Here is a 23,520-nt window from a genome sequence, read left to right on the forward strand (position 1 = left end):
TTCCTATAGAAAAACAACTTATGCACATGAAGACAACCCAAATAAAAGTTACCCAACAGTTTAAGTTATTTTCTAAGTAAGCATTACTGTACTGCAGGCACATATTTCAGCCACATAATGTCTCAATTTCCATGCCATTTTTTAAAAAGCTAAACATCACAGTTCTGAAAAAAAAAAAAAGACAATTTAAGTGCTTCTAGAAGCTTAATATAGTTGTCATTGTACCAGAGAAAACAGAATAGTTCTAAGCAAGTTTTTACCTAGCAGATCTGCTCCTTCATCAACATCTCCGATAACCTCGGACCCCGCTGTGGAAAGTTCATGATACAGAGAGTCTGTGTTGATGCCAAACGCTTTGTTCACAATCCCCTGTGTTTGGGCTGTTGTTGGAAGAAAAAAAAACAAACCATGGACTCTTGTTACTTGGCAACATTTAAGCTAGAACATTTCTCTCTGAAATACTGAGCATCCCAGACCATTGTGATGAAAACCCTGAGAGCACATTCCACCTGCTCACCATGGGCTGATTCAGGGAACGTACTGAGTAAAGAAAAAAGCATGTTTTATTTCCCATATGAAGTACAAGTACCCATCATGCACAACCGCAAAGCTCGCCCAGCTGACTTCCTTTTAAATCACAATAGCTAAAGACTATTCAATATTTGATAGAAAAATTTCAACTCGCAGAAGCTCTCAGCTCTGACTTTTCAGAGTCTGCAAAGATTCCCACACTCCTATCAATTTAGATAGCAACCTTAGCAGTAAGAGCAGATAAGGACTCAAATGCTGAAAACAGCGATGGTCTTTTTTCTTCACCAACTAGTAAGTGAAATGAGCCTGAAGGGTTAGTTTCTTCTTCGGGTCAGCCCATGTGCCGAAATGCTTCTTCACATGTCAGCAAAATGTATTTCATTAAAGGCAAACCAAAGTTAACGTTTTCAAATCATATCATATGGGAGCACATTTCCACCTCTTAGTGTCTTTGGTACCATCACGAATCTTCTTGCATTTCTTGACAGTCTCATGGTTAAAACAGAAAATAGCTGTTACAGGAGGTGACGGTGAGGCAACCTCTGGGATTGTCACTGCCTACTCAAAAAATGGTCTTAATGTGGGTATAAACACCTTTAAGTGCCCTGCCTTGTGTGAGGGCAATCAGCCAGCACGAAGAGTCTGTGCAATTTTTCCAGCAGTCTAACAGAAAGGTCAGTACCACTGGAGATCACCTCAAGTTGTGTGGCTTCATTCTTAGATAAATCAAGTCTCGGTGACAAAGCCTGGAGGTTATAAATGAGGTGCAGTAGCTGTCTCTGATATTGAAGTTACAGCATATTGCAGAGAAAAGGAAAAAAAATAGTGGTTTTTTTCAATTACAGAAAAATTATAGCTTCCCAGACATCTGAGAGCACTGAGGAGTTACAGATGGGTGCCATGACTGCACCAGAATTAATCAGTTCATGCAGTCTAATGCACAGCACAAGTGACAAGAAGTAACCAGCACTCAGCGTCTGACCTGAAGACCCAGTTCAGCTTGAACCTACCTCTTCAGCACTCAACTTTCAGAAGCTGTATATATCTCAAAAGCATTCTGCGTTTAAAGCAGCAAGCACACTATTCAGCAGCTCCAGAGTTAGCTTGTGTCTCCTGTAGCTTTCAATCTCACTACCTGGATCAGAGATCACTGCCTGAAGAGCTCCCAGTGTAGCAACCCTCTCCGTTCCCTTCTTTTCCTTGGGTTTGACCAATTTTCAATCCGATCTCATCAGTCACTTTTGTCTTCCCCACACAGAGCTGTTTCGGCTACCTAGATTCCTCCTGCATCTGACCCTAAAAATTGTCCATGCATCCTACATATTCTAAGGAGAGCTTAACTGTATGTGGTTTCACAGTTGAGAAATGCATCTTTTATTGCTGCTCAAACCCTTCTCGATGAGGGTGCTCAGCAGGGGGAATCCAGTCCAGATTTGGACTGTGAAAAAATCTTGCCTTAACTTTGTCAGGGTATCTTCTGCATCCCTGTAAGAGCTAGGGGTTATTTTTGCTGGTGTTGTGCCAAATTACCCACTGGATGAGGGTAAAAATTAATTAATCCTGTAAAATTAACCACCAGACCTTAGTAAAAATGAATTAAGGTACCTAGACCAATAATTCTAGACTAACATAAGCCTCACAGAAATATGGTGCCAAAATTAACAGCCTTTAGGAAGCCTCCTATTAGCACAAAACAGGTGATGGATAGGAACCGGAGCAGCAGAATAGTTCAGTAAAAGTCTGCTAATTCAGAGGACTCTGTCGAGCTCCCGAGTGCACTGCTGGGTCAAAACTGCTCTGACCAGACTCACCTGGGACCCACACCCACCCACTGGTCCAAGAGCTCCCTTTAACCTCAGGCCTGCGCCTCCAGTCCTTCTGTGAGCTACACTATAGGTGTACCTGTCTTCAGCCCTGCCTCCTGCTGCTCAGGGGTAGCACCGGAACCTAATTCATCCCCTTGCCTTGTCTGGAGCTGCTGATGGAGCTCGTTATCAGTGCTTTGCCCTCTCTGCTCAGAACCTGCAGGACTGGGATCGCTGGGGTTACTCCTGCTTGTCCCTCCTCATGGATCAGCTGTGCTCCTGCTCTTCAAATACTTGAAAAAATTAAAACTGAAAAAAGCTTGAGGTTTTAAAACTTAATTCAGAACTCATCTCTTACTAGACAAATGCATCTTTTCCCTCTTCCTGACAGCTTAAGCCCATGTCCCCTTTGCCTGTCAGACCTTTTGTTGCTCCGTCTCTCTGTCCTCCCTCATCCAGCATGGCAAACAAGCCCAGTTCTGGGTCAGCTGGACAGATCCTTCTGCAGATAACCAGCAGACATTTGCCTTCTCTGGAGAACTCAAAGGTCAGGTCAGGACCCCTCATATTCGCACTAGGCAGAATATATGGACTTTCTCACACAGCTGCATCTTGAACTCAGTGTGAGCCACATCATCCATTCCTCGTTCCTCATAAAACCAAGCGAAAGAACACACAGTGAAAAGTCACAATCAATACCTGTTACCAGTGCGTTCCAGGCGGGGGTCTTGACACATATCCAGCTCTGGAGTAGAGTCTATAATGTCCTGAACATCAGACCACTCATCACTGCTCCCCATTCCTAGGTAAGACAATACATACGATCTATAGGATCAGGACTTTCACACAATGGTGTTCCTTGATGGGACTTTTACAGCTTTGAATATCAAGGTTTCAAAACTTCATGGTGTCGTGTTCAAAGTCTTAAAATAGGAACAGAAACTGGCTGATCATCTAGAGTCACAAGTGCACCAGTGCTGGGAAGGTGCCCTCACAATTCCAGAGCAGGCAGACCATAAGCATCCCCTCCCTGCCACCATACCAGAGGGTCTCCAAGGTCATTGGCCTGAATCCTCATTAAGAAGTGATAACCAGAAATACTTCATCCATTAAAATAAATTCCAAATAAACTTTTTATCTGTCAGTAAAAACTCTTCAATTACCATGCAGCTTTAGCTGAAACAGAAGACAACACAGTGATTTTCTGTATAGCTTCACAGAGATCACTGTAGTTGTGAATTGGCACTATTTAGTTTTAATAGAAATAATTTTTCAATACAAATTCTCAAGTCTACAACTAGTTTAGATGCCCACTACAGTGAAATTTCACTTAAAAACTGATACATGAAATCTACTCTGGTTTCTGTATATAATCTACAGCCTGAAGGCAGTATTTAAAGAATAAGGAACTTCCTCCTCAAGTCACATTTATTGGATACCAAACTGTTCAAAAGCTCAGACTTGCACCTATTCTAAACAAACAATATGAACACAGTGTCTGTTCACACAAGAAATTCTTGAAGGATTAAAGACCTAATTTGTAAACTACGTTAGTCCCTCAATGGTGTCAGATGTGAAATTTTTGACCTTTCCGAATGGCCTCAGTAGCCAAATATACAAAGCCCATGACAACTTGAGTGTTGATTTTATTCTTTTAGGCTGGCATTGTGCACCAGCTGGCAACAAATGCCATGTTTGAAGACAAAGCGTGATGTGTATCTGTTGCCAAAGTAGGCATCCATACACCAGTGGTTCTCAAAACAGAAAACTTCCAAAACAGAGGCTGGGAAGCTTTTCTGCAAATACCTTTGAGTAGCTTTTTTTGGTAGTTCAGCTCTAAGGCATTTGCATCACTGACAGACATTTTAATTATAGATGCATAAAATACATAATTAAAATTCAAGTATCTGTGTTTCTCCTCAGCATGGAGATCCGATTTTGCATTACATGTGAGAAATAGCTGAAAGGTTGAATATGCAGAGCACATAGGAAAGATACAACTATCTGCCTTGAGCAGATTCCACAATATGATACTTCCACCAAGAAGAAAGAAGCTTTCACATGCACAATGACTTCAGAGTTGCAAACATATAGAAAGAGCAGACGTAGAACCAAGAAAGCTACTGATGGTAAATGAGCTTGTAAAGCAGCAACTGTAAAAATAAGGGTAAGTATTTACAGGGCATTCGAACTACTGACATCCATGCTCAATTTCTCTGATACCAATGCTTATACTGACTTGCCTTGGCCAGGATCATCACACAGATCACAATTTAACAGTTAGCTATGCAGAAGCCATACACTTTTATGGAGAACTACACTAGTTTCTGGCAGATTGACATCTGTGACCCTGGGACCCCCTCAGCTGCTAATATAAATACAGAATGGGACTCAGTTACGACAATTCTCATTCAAATGCTACAACAGAAGATGTTACATGTTGTTTTATAGTCTTAATTTGTTAGGAACCAGCTTGTGAATGTTAGCAGAGGAATTTCCTCTGTATTACTTAGGAAAAAAGATGATCATCTGGTTCAGATGCTAACGTCAGAGACATATACTCATCCCTGTGCTCCTGCACAGACTTTCCTTATGATATTCAGCTAGATTTACAGTCCTTTTGTATGTAAGTTCATGACCTGTAAAACAGATCACTTCTCATTTCTGAAGGCTGCTGCAAGTCTAAATACGTTACAGGCTGGGAGTTTCTCAGATACTACATTGGCACTGCTATATTAAAAAGCACAGAAAGGGGCTTTTATCATGTTATTACACCATGTTCTTTATTTAAACAGCCTGGTGCTAAAGGCTTAGATGAGGGCTTTCCTGACAAGAAATCATTAATTCAAATTACTAAAGCACCCAGGAAGTGGAGAGAAAGCAACCGTAAATTCCAAAGATTCGGGGGACTTCTTATATGAGAAATAGACTAAAAGAAAACAGCTTATTTAGCTGAGAAAAACAGCTGGATATAATTGCTATTTTTAAACACATCAAGGCGTGGGATAAACACACAGAAGGGAAAATAACTATTTAACCTGACTAATTTGGCATATGAACAACCGGATATAAAATACTTATGAATAAATCTGGAGAGAAAACTAAATGGAAGCTTTTAACTATCATATTGATGAGGTCCAGAAACAGCTTTCCAAAAGCTCAGTTAGACTAAGATGGGACTTGACTGTTCATGAAGGAGGTTCTATGACATAGATGAATGCAACTGCAGGGGACTGAACTCAATAACCTATTTGTATCCTGGATGTTTGTGAAACTATTCATATCACTGACGTTTTAAAACTTTGCTACCCAGAAAACTGCTAGCATCCAATTAGCCCTGTCTCGCTCACGTATCTTTCTAAGTAAGGCTACCTCAAATTCTGTACGTATGAAGCTGATTACCCCTCAGTCTCCCAGCTTCTTCCTGTAACAGAGGGACACAAGCACTGGGAAGTCAATTACTTTAATGACCAAGTACCCAAGCTCCAGCTTCCATACCTATGCTGACATTCCTCATCTCCTGCGTGACCTGGACTTCCATGTTCCGGCTGTTCCGCTTTTCTCGTGCCCTCTTATTGCTCTTGGTTGTGCCACTGTATTCGCTGATGGGCTGGATGCTCTCGTTCAAGGGTGTGACGGCAGCAGAGGGCACAGATGACGTGGGAGTGTTGGACTTGGTTCCAGTGGTGCTCGGTGTGGCAGCTGCTGAGGACTGCCCAGATTCGGACATTTCATCTTGGGGGCACTATGGCAATTCCAGGGTGGGGGAAGAACAAAAAGTGAAAAGCACAGCTATACATTTCAATTAATCTCCCATTTGTTGGTGTATGGCTGCCTTAAAGCATTATGGAGAATGAGTCTTGCTTGCTGTACCAGCTACACGTCCAGTGCTTGCTGGTGACACTAGGCACTGCAACCACAATGAAGCAGTAAGTTCTCATGCTGAACTCAGCAAACAAATCCCACCTGTGAAAGGACTGATATCCTTCCTCCTTTACTACTAAACGTTGTTCTTCACAAGTCACATCAGTATGTGATCTCTTCATCATGCATGTCAGGAAAGGTGGCCTTTCATAAGTGAAAAGCACCTGCAGCTCACACTGACTATAGTGGAAGCTGAAGGGCTTTGGCACTTGCGGTAAGCCAGGCCAGTGTTTCCCAAGACTGGAAGGCAACATGGATATTGCTTGGGAAGGATCTCAAGTGGCCTCTTAGAGGTCTTGGATGATGTCATTACTGTAAGCCATCAACACAACCTGGATGACAGAACAGCAAAGTGGTTTTGACACTAAACAGCAAAAACAAAGCAGATACCAAGCTGGGATGGTCTGAATTTGCTAGCACAGGAGACCTGTGTCCCCATACCACCTTATGCAGAAGCTAGCCAGGCATGGGTCCAGCTTGACAACACAGTAGAAACAGGTGTGACCTCCCCACTTCCAAATGACAGGACAACAAGATCCAAGAATTCAAAAATCAGAAGCTGACAAATTAACATAGGAGATGGATTCCCAGTGTGAAATGCGCACAAATGGCTCGCAGTTTTACAGACTTTACAGCCCTATTTCTTGTAATACCACCTCCTGAAAAACGTGGGAGGCTTTCAAGGCTCTATCAGGATTTTATACTGTGACCCTTGTTTGTCAATTAAAACAACACTGCTTCACAGTCAGACAACTAACATCTTGACCAATCCTGTGATCACTCCCAGACCCAAATGAAATCTCCCCATTCTTCATGGCAGCCCACTCTAATTATTGCCTGCAGGGAGATGACAAAATTAATGTTGAGAGTTGTATGTGATAATGAGTTGCAACTGGGTGCAGTGACATTTAGCATCTGCACATCCAGACCCAGCTTTAATCTTTACTACTTGTCTCTCCCATCCTGTGCAAGTACTAGAAAGATCCTGATTCTGCCCAGAGGCTGCTCTGAGCCTCCCAACCTTGGAGCTGTGACGCTGTTTCACTTCACTAATTTGGAAGTCTCCGTCTCTTGTTCTAATTATAACTTTACAATATGACAAAAAAATTCAAAATGGCATGAGAGAGAAAACTGAAAAAAATGTTGACTTAACCCTTTGCAGCCGTATTTTTTTTTTTAAATCTGGAATCTTATTAAGATCTTCCTTTAATTAGACTGGCCTCTATACGTCTATCTTAAAATACCCTGCTGTACATTGCATGGTGGAAGTCAAAGGTTTTACATTGCATCTGTGCATTTATATTGGAAATTTAAGATTTTTTTAAAACTGCATTACCATTAAATACGTGAAAAACATTTTGTATATAGTTTCTGCATTGTCAGTCCAAACAGCACCCACATTCCTACATGGACATTCAAATAATCTCCCTGCAGATTTGCTGATTTTAGCATTAAGACTGAGATGGGAACTTTTCACTTAGGCTGCTACATGTGAAAACCACACTTCCCACCTCTGTTTCATCTTCCTGTTTCAGGAGCTACTTTCCTAATATGTAAAGAAAAAAAATCAAGCCAGGTGAGAGAACAAATATGATCCAGTACGCCTTGTACTATTTCAACTACCAGTTTGCCTGCTGTGCTTTCTAATGTACAAAGGGACAAAGAGTATCAAGTGTAAAGTGCAACCATAAAACCTCTTTCCCCAAACAACATTTCTGTTGCATGAAAGGATTCAGAGATGTTCTTGTACCCACTGTAAGTCTATAAGCATAACCAAAGCCCATGAGCATCTTAGCACTGTAAAAGAGACACCCAGGTGGGTCCATGTGTCATTTCTTGTTCTTAGGAACTAGACGTCATTCAGAAAGCCTGTATTAAGAAAGCCAGTGTCTATAGGGCAATATTTGTATCAGAGATATCCTGTAACTTCTTGTTTATTGACATAATCTGCCCCTCACTCAGAACACACCAGTGAGTAATTACCCTGGTCTTTCACTTACTCTTTGGTTATACATCTGAGTTTTATATTTACCTAGAAAAAATACTTTATCAACGTACCAGCCTGCGTTGGAGAAATTCCTCCCAAATGTAAATGCTACTAAGGCGCTTCTCTTCTCAGTCCAGAACCTCTACTGATCTTTGCTGGTATCTTCCTTCTATTGTCCCAAGCGCTTCGTTAATGCTAAGTATTCCACTAAGTGTATGGCTCTCCTCTACAGCGTAGGAGGCATTCTCCATAACCCATAGCTCACCCAAAGAATACTCTCCACAACCACCACTTACCTACAGCCATACCTGTCAACCTCCTAAACATCAAATGTGTAGTAGTGACCTCCAAAATGCATTGCAAAGGCCCAACATTCATAGCAGTCATATGTCACCATGAGAAGCCACAATTGTATGGTTATAACACTGAAAGCATAGTACATAAAAACAAAAATGTTAAGGACTTTCATCTCCAAAACATTATATAAAATAAATGTACAACTGAATGTAAAAATAAAATATAATGACAGCAGCTAAAACAGAAAATAGTAATAATAAGTACACAAGGACACTTAAAATATAACTACAGTATGGCCACTTTAAGAAGGAAAACTAGTCAGAAAAGTCAGGATATACATACTGGGAAGGTGAGTCGTGTGTGTGCAGTTGATGTCAGTGAAATATCAGAGCTGCTGAAGAACAGGCAAGGAGTGCATGAGCAGTACTGCTGAGATTTCAGTCATGCAAAATACTTAAGAAATAGCATTCCAGACAGAGAGCGTGCAAGAAGCTTGCAGGAGGAAAATCTCCATTCCAAACTGCAAATCTAGTAAATCAGTCAATCTTGTGATTACCTTTAACTATTCATAGGTTTGCTCCATACTCTTAAGAAATCCTCCGTAACATGCTACCCCATCCAAGTCTTCCACAGCCCAAGCTCTCTAACTCCACCCTACCCGCTAACCTCCTTAAAGCTGGCATCCCACTTCTGAGTTTCCCTAATGAGCACCAACACAAATCCCAGCACTACCCATCAGATACATTTGGAGTAGCACACTACTACTTCTGCACAAAGCTTTCTTGTAACCAGAAATGAATTTTTTTGCCTGACACCACCACCACCAAATCACTAAGAGATCCAGTTCAGTAACCCTCCATTATCTGAACTTGGACATCAAAGCTTCCAATTTATCTGGGTTCCTGTTGCACTCTCCTGCAATGCAGACGCTGGGTTATAAGTGAGATCCACTCAACTTCTTTCAGAAATTCTGTAATGGTACCGCTTGAAGAATTACGCCTTAGCAAGTCTGTGGAAGATGGATCTAACCCCAACATCCTCCCAGCTCTTCTCTAAAAACTAACCCCTGCCGCACACGCCTGATCGGTAGAGAGCTCAAGGGCATGTTCACACCATAGTGTGCAGCACTGCCTGGAGATCCCAAGGAATAAACTGGTTCCAGAACCAGAAGTGGTCTCTGTTCATTTTGGTTGCTGTCTGCGTCCTTGCAGCAGTGTTGTGTTGGCACAGCACTAGTCTGAAGAAACGTATTCATGCTCTATCTTCATTTCCACCATCCTTAATTACGTTTTTGCCCTGTGGCATTACCATTCCCTAATTCCAGGCAAAACTCTCCAGAAATGACTGTAGGACCCAACTGGCATTCTGCAAGTTGCTACACTTCCCAGACTTCTGTGCCTCTAACACTAAAAAAAGGCTGCGTTCCAAGAACAGTCTCCATCCTATCCAAAGATCTTGCTTTTGGATTTCCAACTTCCATGATTGCAGAGGGCTGATGAAGTGCTAAGGTTTGTGCTGTGCTAGGCCTGGCTACTTTACAAAGGTAGTGTTAAAAAAGGGAAGTTGCTGCTTTGTTTTCTGCATAAATTTTGAATTTGTCTAAATTTCTTGTGCTATGCATCATGGAGGCCACTCCTGCAGTGTCCCTCAGGCCAAAGTACCATTAATGTAATCTGGAGACATGCAGAATGGGTACAACAACAAGTTGGGCTTTTTCTTTCTTTGGTTTTTTTTTCCTCCTCTTTGCCTTTACTGCCTCGATGTATTTTACAAGATTAGTTATTTACAACTTCTCAAAAGGACACCAGTCCTTAGATGTGACATATAAAACACCTGATGTTCTACAAATTCCAGGCAGAGAGAAAGTAAACTCTCTCAGGCACTTTTAAAGCAGACCAGAAGCTCTGTGAGATACTGGTGGACTTACTGTAAGCTGTGCTGGGTAGATGCACCACTGGCTCTCAGGCCTGTCACCGGGCATTTGTGGAACATCATTCAAAGAGAGGAATTTGGTGGGATCCTGAACACAAAGACTTTGAGAAGTCTACTGGTACAGCTCATGGGAAATGTGGGTCACCATGTGTAGTCTAAACTGTAAACAATTGCAGTGACCTGTCAGCTAAGAGTACAACATCTGGGTCTTTCAGCTCAGACCAGTCTCTGAATGGCAGAGCAGAGCACCACAAGCAACAGGCAGAACCATGGCAGCTGCTTCAGCGCAGTTGCAATGCTGTGAGGTTTTTGGCAAGCCCCAGTGCAGAAGGCAGTGCATTGAAGGTGACAAGTGTATTGAAGGTAGACAATGCAAGTCTAGAGCAATGACTAGATATATGAGGAACTGAAGACCTTTAAGCACAGTGCAAGACTTGGGCATCCAGGAAGGATTAGGAGCCCTTTTTACTGAAGATAGGAAGGCCAGAACAGTGACCAGTCAAAAAGGACAAACACTGGAGAGCAAGCGCAATCCAATGCCTCGTCCCAGCTGAGGTGCAAAAGCATGGCTCTTATCAAAGGGGAGAAAGGGGACAAGTTCCACCATTTCCTCTCCCAAATAAGCTGTAAAAAAGTAAAAGATTTATCTTCCCTAAATCCCTAACTGCCTCTCCACACATTCCTTTCAACTTGGGGCCAGCCAAGTAAAGGAGATTATCACTGAGACAAGAAGCTTGAGGAGCTGTGTCAAATCCCTCAGGCACCATATGCCAGATGTGCAAAAGAATGTCCTCCCACCCACAGCACAGGTACCAAAGGAGCAGACGCACAGCAGGGAGAGGCTGCAAAGGGTTACGGACACAGATTGGTCTCCATCTTAATGAAAACGTGGGATGCTATTGACAGTGGGAGAGTGGGAAACCCTTGCTCCATGATGGTCTATAAAACCTTGTAGCTGGAGTTGGACTGCAGCTGGCCGAGGTCACTCAGGTGCCAGTGGTCCAGTGTTGGGACGATCTTGGCCCCTATCTGCCCACGTACCATGCCATCCGCGAGGGGGAAGACATTCAGAGAGTTAGGACGTTCCTTCCTGCTAAAGAGAGAAACAGAGAGAGAGGGGAAAACAATTTGTTAGCCATTTACAAAGTTCTTACAGAAAGGAAATGGCACACTAGCTTATGTGAAATATTAATCACTAGAAATTGAATTGCACTCCTCCCCTCACATAGCAGCTGTATGAACTCCCACCTCCCACACTTCCATGGTGTTGTCTACTCAGACTCATGCTGTCTACTGCTAGAGCCCTACATCTTCCTGGGGAGACTCTAAGAGGGAGGGGGTCAAATGACCACAACAGGGACAACTGACTTCTCCATCAGTACGAAACATTTTGGGGGAATGCAAAAGGGCAGGGAATCATCAGCCAATTTAAGTTGGTGTATCTTCTGAGAAACAAAGGTTCTGTGGGAAAACAAGCCACAGCAAACAACTCTCACAGCAAAAAAAAAAAAAGCTTCCACAGATCCTAGAGATGTCATCACTGGGTCAGGAAAGAGGCTTTTAAGTAAGAGTCATCTACATGGCACTTCTGTACATTCCTGGCTAGCTCCCACAGCAGAAATCAGAAGTTTTTGGATCACTTCCAACTAAGCAAGAAAAATAATACTTGTACTCTGTAATCCGCTCTCCATATCCATATTACAATGCACTTAAAATTCAGAAATTAAACAAAGGTATAAATGAATGCATCATTCATATTGCCAGGTGTCTGAAATTACATTTTCTTCATCCTCTTCTTTCTGGCAATTGCAGGTGACTAGCTAGCTGCAGGTTTAATTCTGAATATAAAAGCTGGCCCAGGTTTTGAGACCAAGTTCCAGTGGGAGAAAATCTAGAGCAAGCAGTGGAGGTGGAAAAGGCTGCAGCAGCATGCCATAACTGGCAACTGGTTTCATGCCAGAGAAGCAGGTCTGCAGGGACAGAGCACATGTCCATTTAGAAGATATCCCCAGTAGCCTCCGCTAGCTGGACTCCAGTGGCCATGCAGAGATGAACTAAGCTGATCCTTTGTGTGACATACACCCACAAAGGGGTTCAATGATGGTACTTCACCTACTCCTGTATGGGGCTTCCGCTTATTGGTGCGGGGTGATGAAATCCGCCCTTCTGTACACCAGTATGAATAACAGTAGACCTTCATGTGCCTTTCTTTAATGATCATCAGCGCTGGTCTGATGACCAGGCTAGGCAACCATCACAACCACCCCACCCGTGACCACAGGCGAAACGACTGCAGCAGGACATAAGCCCCCCCGGGACATATGCAAAAACACTAACACAGGAGATGGTGCATGGACCAGCTCATTTATGAAGGAAGGAGGTGGAGTGTCTAGCAGAGGAGACAATGTTCGTGGAGAAAACCAAAGTGCCCAACCTTCCCTTTCTCAGCACTGCCCAGCCAACACAGCATGCCACACCACTGTGTCAGTGTCACTCGTGCTGAGGAACAACCGCTTGCTGTGGCCTACCTTGGGTAAGCAGAAGGGGCAGAAAGGTGTTTCCAGCATGGCCCAGCAAGGAGATCTGGGATGCACTTTTCCGAAGAATCTGCATTAAAATCCTCTCCTAAAGATCCTAAGGACTCATACATGGAAGTTTCATAGACAGATCCTCTTACAAAGGCAGCACATAACTGGATTTTAGAGGAACACAGATCATTGACACAACCTGATTAACCTTACTTTCTTTTTTAGAGGAGATGCAACAATCTTTCAACAGATTCAAAACCAGATTCATATATGGTAGGGATTATCAATGTCCTTGTAGCCTTTCCACTCAAAAAGTATCTGGGTGCTTGTCACTTTTAAATATTAACAATCTGAAGATTTGTAGAAAACATTCCACTGCTGTTTGTCTAAATATCGATTTATACCTTTATACCTGCCATTTACACCTGCTCCTAATAGGTCATGATGCCAAAGTACATTTACCTCTGTCTGTCTTCCTGCATTTACCTCTCTTTATCCTACTGCTATCATTCCAAGACCCTGAAAGTTTCTAACAGCTGTGTTTTAAGTTTCTAAATAACATACTAGGGAAATTTTTGCCCTAATATGAAATCTTCACCCCTGGCACTGTACTAAGTGCCACAGAAAGTATAGTCAGTTTATGTATAAGAGATTATGAAGAGATTCAAAACTAGAAATTAGAACTTTATGCCACAAAGACAGAAAATTCCTAGTTTTACAGTTAAAGAAATAACTCAATGGTCCCAAAGAGTTTACTGCAAAACAATCATTCTTTTCAGGGGAAAAAAAAAAAAATTAGGCCATTTTTTGAGCAGCTTTAACCATTAGTTTCGTATCTTCCCTCTTCTTCAGGTTAGAACGATGGTCTTAATGGAGTCATGCTTCACAGATGTACATAGCTGGAGAAAATTTCCTATAACTACAAAACATTCCTTGCAAAACAAGTGGTGCAGTCAGAATATCTGACAGCACGCTATAATAGAAACGCTTTTGTGACTATGCTGGGATGGCCTCATGTAACTCACTGGCAGCACTGAGAAATATGAGCCATCCCAAATATATGCTGAGAGAGACATTAAATTATACTTCCTCTTTAGGTAATCTCTATCAGATTTCTTTTGGGAATCCATAGCTTATTTCTACGTTCATATACAAACACATGGACATTTAACATGCAAGGAGTTACAGCACCCCATTGAATGTACATGGAACATATGAACTTCACAGTCCCTAAAGTACAAAGTCTCTGTAGCACCAGAAGCTGTAGGATCTTCAGGAAAGGATTTTAACGTAGATTGTCAGGAAATTTCCTCACTGAGTTTCTCTGGAAACACCTTCCAGCCTCTTTTGAACCTCCCAGGGAAGGGGAAAGAGCAAACACTACAGAAGAGCTGGCTTTAGCTTGGCAGTCCTGGGGTTGACTACCAGTCTTCAAAGAACTTTAGAGTATCCTCAGGGCTGGTCTAAATTTTGAGTGCTGGAGTAACCTTCATACACTCAGTTCTTTTCAGTAGAGGGTGACTCTTAACACTTGGTTAGTTCCACCGTGCGTTAGTTACAAGGTAAACAGCAAACTCCTCAATAAAGGTTTGCAGTAGCTAAAACCTGGGATCAGGATGCTCTACAGGTAACATGCTAAAGCTTACAAAACATAACAAAACCACAATTTGTTTGCCAACATTTGAAGATGAGAACTGCTCTCTTTGCAGGCTCCGGGCGCAGAACTCACTGCCCAGCCCAAAGTCAGAAGTGCCTTTGTAGAGCTACTAACAGTGACAGGCATTTTCTGCCTCACATTCTATATGTACTCTATAGTAAAATAAGGGAGAAAAGATGACTTTTTAAAACATTCAGGGATGTGAAGTGTAAATGTCCAATCACAGAGGACTGATCCTGTTTTGGGACCGAACTTCTGCGTCTTCTGCCTTTGAGTTCACAAGCTTCTTCCCGACATGTAATCCCAGCAGCTTGGTGGCTCCCTCTGCCTCACCCGAATGAGCAAGTCTAATGCAGGTGCCAGTAGACAAAGAGGGCAAACATGCCGGTACAGTACATTCCCAGCATCACACTGTTGCCACTAAACAGCAACCTCCAAAAACTAGGGTTAACAAAGTTAAGATGCAGCAATAGGATTTACCTTTTCCTCCATGACTGGCGATGACTGCAGTGACAAACATAACAGCCAAAACAGAGCAGCAATCGCACAAAAAGCGAGACAAAAAAACAACCATTAGAGAGCAAAGGTCATGCAAACATGCAGCCCTACAACAGACACGGAGTACGCATGCACTGTAATCCACACCATGTGGAAGTGTGCACCGTACTCATTGCCTGTCCTGGATGGCAGTAGATACAAACGCCCCCCAGCAGTTCTTGCACAAACTTCTCCCAAGTGACAGGCAAACATACTTGGTGTACTTACGGTCTTATGCAAATATGCATCCCTATGCAGTCTAACACACCCAAGCACATCCACAGATGAAAATAAATAAATGCACTCAAATTTGTGTGACAGACCATGAGAAATTATGCCCGTGTCCCCTCCAGTGCACATCAGTGCACCAAGAGACACAAACACTGGTGTTCACCCCCACCCAGCTGTGCAGTGACACAAAAACACACATCTGACCCAAGTACTTGTGCACAAGCTTATACAAACACAGAGCTACACACGCACGCACGCACGCACACAGTGCGAAGCTTGAAATGAAGGAAAAAGTCCCATTTCCCACTGGTGGTTCCTACAAACGCAGATCATAGCCCCATCAGGGGCTTTCATAGACATAAAGTGTTTCTCTTTTTTTCTCTCCAAGGAGACCAGCAATATGCCACACTTAAAAGGGTAAAATACTAATTTCTCTAATGTGAAGAGGCAATTCTTGATGAAAATTTTGCCCTTCATCCCAGAGAATGGCAGTCTTGCAGATATAGCCAGTAACACTTTTCACTGTGCATCTCTTTCAAGGAATGATAACATAAAGCCACAATTAATATTAACTTATTTGAAAGTTAGGGAAGGCAAATCTCATTAAAATCAATTTCCACCATGCAGTCCAACCCAAATTGAGCAAGTGCATATATGAGCCACCCCTTAAAAGACAGAGGCCCTAAGCATGCTTTTGCCTACGGTACTTTTATATTTTACTGCGTAAGTACTTCCACAGATATATTCTTATTTACAGAAGGATAAGTGGGAAGGGAAACAAGCCTACCACACTTATCCCCTTTCAGCTGTAACACTAGAATCAGACCATGTTCTGGGAGCTCACTGTGGACTTCCAGACTGCAAGGGGGAGAGGAGAAGGAAGAAAAACAATCTGATAAGGGAACACCTACAAACTACTGGTTCTTTTTACACCATGTCTTTTCATGCTTTCTACACCCCCCATGCCTGTCTCTTTTGCCTAGGAAGGCCGCCATCTACCTTTTGATTTTTTTTTTCTCAACAGATTTTTATATTTTAGACAATCCAATTTTAGCCAGACCCCAAACACTGTATTCTGTAATTATTTTTATTTTCCTAAACCACTCTCTGTTGTGAGACTAATTTACTGTTTTGCACAAAATTGAGCACAGAGATAACTGACTATACAGCCCACTCAACAACTACAACAGCCTTTAGTTACTCCTCTCTAGAAGAAATACTGCAAGATATTCTTTTCTGAAAGGACTATTCAACTGTCAGAAGAGGAAGGGTAAACAGTCCTCCTTGATTCATATATAACTGTGTCTTTCCCTCCTTTATGTAAGGCTTTGGTAGCCTTACAAATAAGAGTATAAAAATCTTATCAACTGATTCAGAATAAATAAAGGATCTTTCTTTGAGTATCTTCCAGCTGCAAGTTATTCTGGTAGCCAAGGCTACATAAGTATCTTTAATTATTATGGGAGGTAATGAAATAGCAAATAGACAGTATTGGAAAAAATTCTTCACTGAGAGGGTGGTCAAGCACAGGAACAAGCTCCCCAGGGAAGCGGTCACACCTCCAAGCCTGTCGATGTTCAAGAAGTGTTTGTACAATGCTCTTAGATATATGGTTTAACCTTTAGATTGCCTTATGTGGGGTTGGAAGTTGGACCCAATGATCCTCGTGGGTCCCTTCCAGCTCAGGATATTGTATGACTCTAAGGCTGCAGGGAATCTGGCAGGAGCCCCAGGCTAGTTACCAAAGTTTCTGAAGATTCATGTCTTTTACTACTCCCTTTCCATCCTCCAAGCCTCTTTCATTGACAAGGCGGGGTTGGGTCTCTTTTTCTCTCCCTTTTTCTTTCTTACAATACAGAGTCAAAACTTCAGCAATTTGAATTCAGTCTTTTCCAGAGCAGTCCAATGCAGCAACAGGGAGCCATAACAGACAGAGGGTATTTACAAGCCCTATGCCAAGATCTGAAATTTCCTATTACATTACCCCAAACCCAGCTGACATTCTGGTATTTAAGTGTTACAGACCTAAATACAAGTTACTAAAATATCCTTACTTATTCTTCCTTTATTCTTAATATATTTCTTTATTCTTAATTTCAAATAATTTTGCTCTTTCTTCATCTCCAAATTTTGCTCAATGCTCTTCTTTTGCATTTCATCATCCCTACCAGATGCTACTTCAAAAACTGTCATGGCTTTCCATTTATCTGTTTTCCCTGTATTTTCATCTCTGTGTCTTTGCCCATGCTGCCCTTTCTGTATAGTCTGACATGCCATCCCCACTCCTCTTCTTAGCCTAATGCTTCCCAAAGATTTGGGTTTTGAGTGAAGTTCAGTGATACTAACCAGCTGAAGTTCACAGATATTAACCAAGATCAGTCAGACATATTTTGTAAGAGACGAGGGAGGACGCACCTAGCAGGCACTTTTTTCAGAGTATTCCTGTGCATCTTGTAGTGTCTGTCTACTTTTCAGACCAATAGCTCCCACAGCTTGTAATCAGCATGTGTGCAAAACCTTTTAACACCCCTCAAGGCCAGAAGAAATTAAAAAGTTAAAAAAAGACAGGCAAGGACAACAAAAAGATTTAATCTCCTGCAGCATATTACTTGGTCAATAATGTTTGCCTGGAAAACAGTTTTAGTTTAAAACTTCCTGGGTTAGACAGTGTCACTATAGTGTTAATCATCTCATTAGCATATGATGATTAACACAAATAGTAATCTGCCATGCATAAAAATTGCCACAGAAAACATCTTTTTTATGGCTGAGTGACTTAATAGATTATGCTTAATCTGAGTAGATTTTGTGTTATGTGCTCTATTGCTTCTCTAACCAGTATTTATGGAACATCACTTCTACTTCTCAGCCTGTGGGCAATGTTACTGGTATATAGTATCAGAGAGAAAGCATTTGGTTCCTTCACATACCAGCTAAACCCAGATGTATCTGTGCTGAAATCAACGTAACTGCAACTTTTGTGCTTTAAATTTGTTCTAGCACACAAAAGACTAGTTCTTCTATATACTGAACTTCCTTCCTACCACTGCCTTCTTTAAGCAAAAGGTGGTTCTTACTCGTTTTGTGCTTTGAAAACGGGGGCGGGGGGGGAGGAGAAAAATCAATTTCTTGGGCATAAGTAGGTCTACTAGGTGAATGACAGGGAAAAAAAAATCCTATACTGGCTAACGCACTTAATTGCTACAATTTTGCTGGCACATACAAAGACACACATACACACACACACAAATACTTTATTTGACACCTCCATCCATTTTGTAGGTAAACCTTTTACATGCTACCTGAGAATACAAACGTATTTTTCCAGAGGCCCCCCACCAATGGCAGCGTGACAAAGCCTAAGCTTTGTAACAGAACACATAAAGCTCCTCGTCATCAAGCCTTAGAGAACGTACCCACAACTCACCCACAACCCATTACAAAAAAACTTCAACTACAGTCCATGCCCACAGGGAAAGATCCTGCTTCTGGTTTCTCTCTCTCAAATATGCGCACTCAGTTTGTAAGTTCCTGGATGGCATACATTACATGGAGAGGTTATGGCCCTACCTTCTCCCAGGTAGACTGCCCTCAGTTTGATTATTTCCCCCAACTTGCTGCATCTTGGATCGCTCAATGTGTTCCACGTAGGTCTGGATCATCTGTGAGGAGAGAAAAATCCATGAGCCAAACAGAGGAGAAGAAACGACTCATTTTCTGCTTTTTGCTTTTGTTTGATCTTTTCCAGCATCCATTTCAAATTCCCTTTGTTTTTTTGCACATCTCCTTGTCCTTGCTCTTGTCTTCTAAGCTGATGATGTAAGTAAATGGACTAATCTGACAGAAGATCTGACAGCAAATAGTGTTGGAAATGACTTAAGCTTAAACTCATAACAGAAGAGCCATGAAAGAGCACACCCAAAAATAATGTAAGACGTCTCCTTGCAGCTTGTCGGCAGTGGGAGATGAGGTAGTGGGGCACTGTTCACAGAATCACAGAACAGTTGAGGTTGGAAGGAACCTCCCGGGGTCTATCAGGTCCAATGACCCTGCTCAAACAGGGCCATCTAGAGTAGGTTGCCCAGGACCATGTCCAAGTGGCTTTTGAATAGCTCCAAGGATGGAGACTCCACCATGACTCTGGACAACCTGTGCCAGTGCTCGTCATCCTCACAGTAAAGAAGTTTTTACTCATGTTCAGAGGGACCCTTCTGTGTTCCAGTTCGTGCCAGTTGCCTCCGGTCTTGTAACTGGGCACCACTAAAAAGAGCCTGGCTCCATCCTTTTTACACCCTCCATTCAGATATTTCTGATGTTCCCAAAGTTCAGAAGCTCTAGTCATCACTAGTATTGTAAAGCTGAATCCTTTGACATGACTTTACCTACAGGCTAAGAGTTTACTTATTTAGAAATAATGAGATGACATCCTACCTCTGTGTGACGCTGATGTAGAGCATTATACTCTTTCTTCATTTCTGATTCACGTTCCTCCAGTCGTGAAACTACCAAGAGAAGATTCCAGCCATCAGCTAACACACATCAGGCTCTCAAAAGAAACCAGAAGTCTCAAAGCATATTTTGTTAGAAATTAGTTTATACCTACTGAACAAAACAAACTGAAACAGAATAATGCACATCGTGGGATCTGGTCTTCACTACAAACTCAATTTGGGTATCTGCCTGTTCCCAGAATAAGCAGACCAAATCATGCAATAAGACCATAGAAGCAGAGTTCTTCAGCAGTAGCCTGGTGCCCCGTAAGTGTCCTAGTCTGACAACAACTTAAATTATCCTCTGGGATGGGTGCCTCTGGCTATTTGAGGAGCAGGAGTACTGGACAAAACACCAATGAATTCTGAGGGGAACCTCTGCCAAAAAAACACGGCTGCATATGTTTAGGAAGTATTTGTAAAAATAAATAAATAAACAAACAAACAAATAAATGTGATCGTTTGTATGAGAAAAAAATGGGAGGTTCTATTCAGGGACAATTTGAAACTGGAAACCAGGTTCCGAAGCTTCACCAATGGCCCAAATCTTGTATCTGGAGAGACTGAGCATGCCCCACACAAGAGAAGCAATGAAGCTTCTACTAAATTAGTGTGGATACATCCCATCCTTTAGAAGGCTCAGAATTTTATACAAAAGTAAGGGATAACCAGACATTTCAGGCTTTACGTAAATTACATTAGAACAAACAAAAAGTATGAAAAATATTTTCAAAGTAGCAGTATATGTGTGTGGAAGGCAACGTGTATAATCATGTCTGGTGTACAACTTCGCTTACTCTGATCTGCATAGTTTTTGGTCTTCAGCTCCAGCTGTCGAGTCTGAAATTCAAGGTGTTCCACTTGGATTTGTAGTTCTTTCTTCTCCTGTTCCAGTGCATCTTCAAACTCTATAAACTTCTGAACAGGGGAGAAGCAGAGAAGGAGGCACAGATGAGGAATAAATGTAAAATGTGTTTGCCCTATATGACTTTTCCTCTCCTCAAAAAAGAAGAAAAATTGAGAGAATATAAATTACAAAATAGGAAATAAGAATTTTTAAATACTGTAATTAGTACAGTAGCATTTAATCAAGCTGAAGAGACTATTTTATGTGAGAAAGTATTAGCTGTATTTAATGTATAATTAAACTATGGTCGTACATGAGTTATATAAAACAGTGCAACTCTATCAATCTTCAGCAACATTGTTCTTCCTCATGCCAGGCTGAATTTTGATTCCTGTTAATTTCACGTCAGAGAAGACAAATTCTATTTCTATCGTCATATATTTACAAATACTTACGTCAAAAACCTTCAGACATAAGGTTCTTCTATTTGTGCAGTTTTAGAAAGCTTCACCTATAATTCACGTGGTGGGTAAGTTTTGCAGAAATGTGCAAGTCTTGTGAAAACTTATCCACAACTCCGGGCAGCTGAGAGCAACCTCTGCACCCAGAGATGGTGACCTGCCCCAGTAGCAAACTCGAGAAGGGCTCTGTGGTACGTCGGAGCTGAGGGAAGGAGGTGGGAAACAGGCGGAGGAGCAGATTCGCGCAGCAGAATTTAACAAATTTATACCTAGCAAGAAAAAGCTTGGCTAGCAGCTCTTAGCAAAGAAGGGAGGGAAGGGATCATTGCTGCTAACTCTCATTAGCAACAACAAAGTGGCAGCTGTGCACATAGTAGTGCAGACTCCTGCCCAGCACATTGGCTGAAAGGAAGACTTTTACAGATATACTCATCTCACGATGAAAACACAACAGAAAAATACCTAATTTCAGGTCATTATTTCTGTGTCACTTTTGACCTGGGAGCTTTAAGCATTCTCTGCATTGAATACTAGCATGCACAGCAAAGAAAAGTAAACAAGTGAAACGTTCAATTTAGCTCCACTGTAGTGAATTGATATTACACATTAGTCTTGATAAGAACTGTAGTCACAGTTGCTTTCATGAAATGTTTAAACTAAACAGGGTCCCTGGAAAGTGAATAGCACCTTCAAATCTCTGAGTATACTTAAGCAAGCCTGGTTCTTGAGTTATATGTGGTCATGAGAGCTTTTCAGCACAAAACACTAACGCATACCCATACACAATAATGACCCATAATCCATAGTTCTGGACTCAGAAACTGAGCTGGTTCTGACACAAACTTGTGGAAAAATCCATAAGGCTCAGAAAACATTTGCTCTGTTAACCACATACATCCTCTCCACAGCAAACCAAGTCTAAAGCGTAGTCCCACCATACTTACAACGGCATAGGACACTAAAGCTATCTCACTAGCTTCAGAACAAGTCCTATTCCGGCCTTACGAACCCAAAAATTCGAGTCTCATTACATTACTCCTAAACAGCTACATCCAAGGAAGCTAAAACAAGAGTCGTCTGCATCAACCAGTCCAGTAATTGAAACACAAACCTGACAGCTGAGCAGCAAGAGCACAACTGGGGCCGGGAGCAGCCCTGGATTCAGAGCTGCAGAGGAAGAGAGAGAGCAGGAAATAAATCCGAGACGGCTTTAATCTACCTTTTAGGTGTTTATAGAACAAGAGGAGCCCACAGGAGGTAACCCAGGGCTATGAGGAGCTCACAAGGATGCTCTGCTGCTGGCCCTGCCTCTCTTCCTCTCCGTCTGTTTGCAAAATGCTCCTTAGGTCAAGCTCTAACAGATTCACCAGCACATGCACATCGGCTGGCTAAATCTCCTCTTTCTAAAAGTATGACTACTGGGCAAGAAAAGCCTTCTCTCACCCTCCTCTGTACTCCGCACAGGGGAAAGTGTTGCTCTCCAGAAATAATGCCGCCTCAAGAGGGCATGGCAATTTTAATTTAACAAAGTAAAGCCTCATTGTACTCTAGAAGAGACAGACTCTGGTGAAAATCATTTTTGGATAAGATTCCCAGGGGAACGAATGCATTTAAATGCACAGTAAGATTATTTTGTTAAATTCTGCACATGCGACAGTATGCACAGTATTTGCATTCTCAGGATAAGCCCTGTGCACATTTTCTATTACTTTTACTGGAATAATTAGCAGTGGAGCCATCACTATGTTCATGAACTGGATCTTCTCTCTGTAGACGACTAAAAAGCTGCATCATTTATTATTCTTGCACACTTTTAAAACTGTTCAGTAAATTCATCTGAACAATGAGTCAGTTTTCATTCCTACATACCTGTATTTATAGAAACAATCAAATGCATTTTAGCCATGTCTCGTTTTCCTGCACTCAGTGCTCTGCAGTGCCTTTAATCTTTAACCAGGCTTTTAACTGTGTTTTCCTTCCTGCCCAAATTTATTGCAATAAGGGGGCTTTTTCCCCCCTTATGGTTGTTTTCCAGCACTATTTTCTAGAAATACCAGAAATGCCAAAATGTTTCTTCCACTGTAAAGGAGTCATCTCAGAGGCTAAACATTTACTTTTTAATTAAATTTTAAGACTGTACAAGGTTTTAGATATTTAAGTAAGCATTTTTTTCTCTGAGATGTCAATTAAACATTGAAATCCCTTAGTCACTCACAAATATCCAGCAATCCGTTTCATGGATTTTGAGAAATTTATAAAACAATCTACTTTGTAAATTTTCTGATTTATTCTT

General features: G+C 41.8%; 2 protein-coding genes across 2 annotated transcripts in view; both read right to left on the minus strand.

The window, feature by feature from the left end:
- Positions 1 to 6,066, minus strand: part of MAPK8IP3 (mitogen-activated protein kinase 8 interacting protein 3) — a 36,492-nt gene extending 30,426 nt beyond the window's left edge. The window contains 3 exon segments of the mRNA XM_009585936.1: positions 261 to 380; positions 3,010 to 3,138; positions 5,835 to 6,066. Of these exon segments, the coding sequence (XP_009584231.1) occupies positions 261 to 380; positions 3,010 to 3,138; positions 5,835 to 6,066 (481 nt within the window).
- A 5,349-nt stretch (positions 6,067 to 11,415) lies between these two features.
- LOC104082718 (C-Jun-amino-terminal kinase-interacting protein 3-like) lies at positions 11,416 to 23,133 on the minus strand. The gene is made up of 6 exons (XM_009585938.1): positions 23,097 to 23,133; positions 22,339 to 22,394; positions 20,717 to 20,837; positions 19,861 to 19,931; positions 19,000 to 19,091; positions 11,416 to 11,569 (listed from the first exon to the last, which is right to left on the minus strand). Exons 1-6 carry the CDS (start codon positions 23,131 to 23,133, stop codon positions 11,416 to 11,418), a joined length of 531 nt encoding a protein of 176 aa, XP_009584233.1.
- Positions 23,134 to 23,520: the final 387 nt, after the last annotated feature.

Source organism: Fulmarus glacialis, unplaced genomic scaffold (genome assembly GCF_000690835.1).
Source record: "Fulmarus glacialis isolate BGI_N327 unplaced genomic scaffold, ASM69083v1 scaffold10799, whole genome shotgun sequence".
Taxonomy (NCBI): domain Eukaryota; kingdom Metazoa; phylum Chordata; class Aves; order Procellariiformes; family Procellariidae; genus Fulmarus; species Fulmarus glacialis.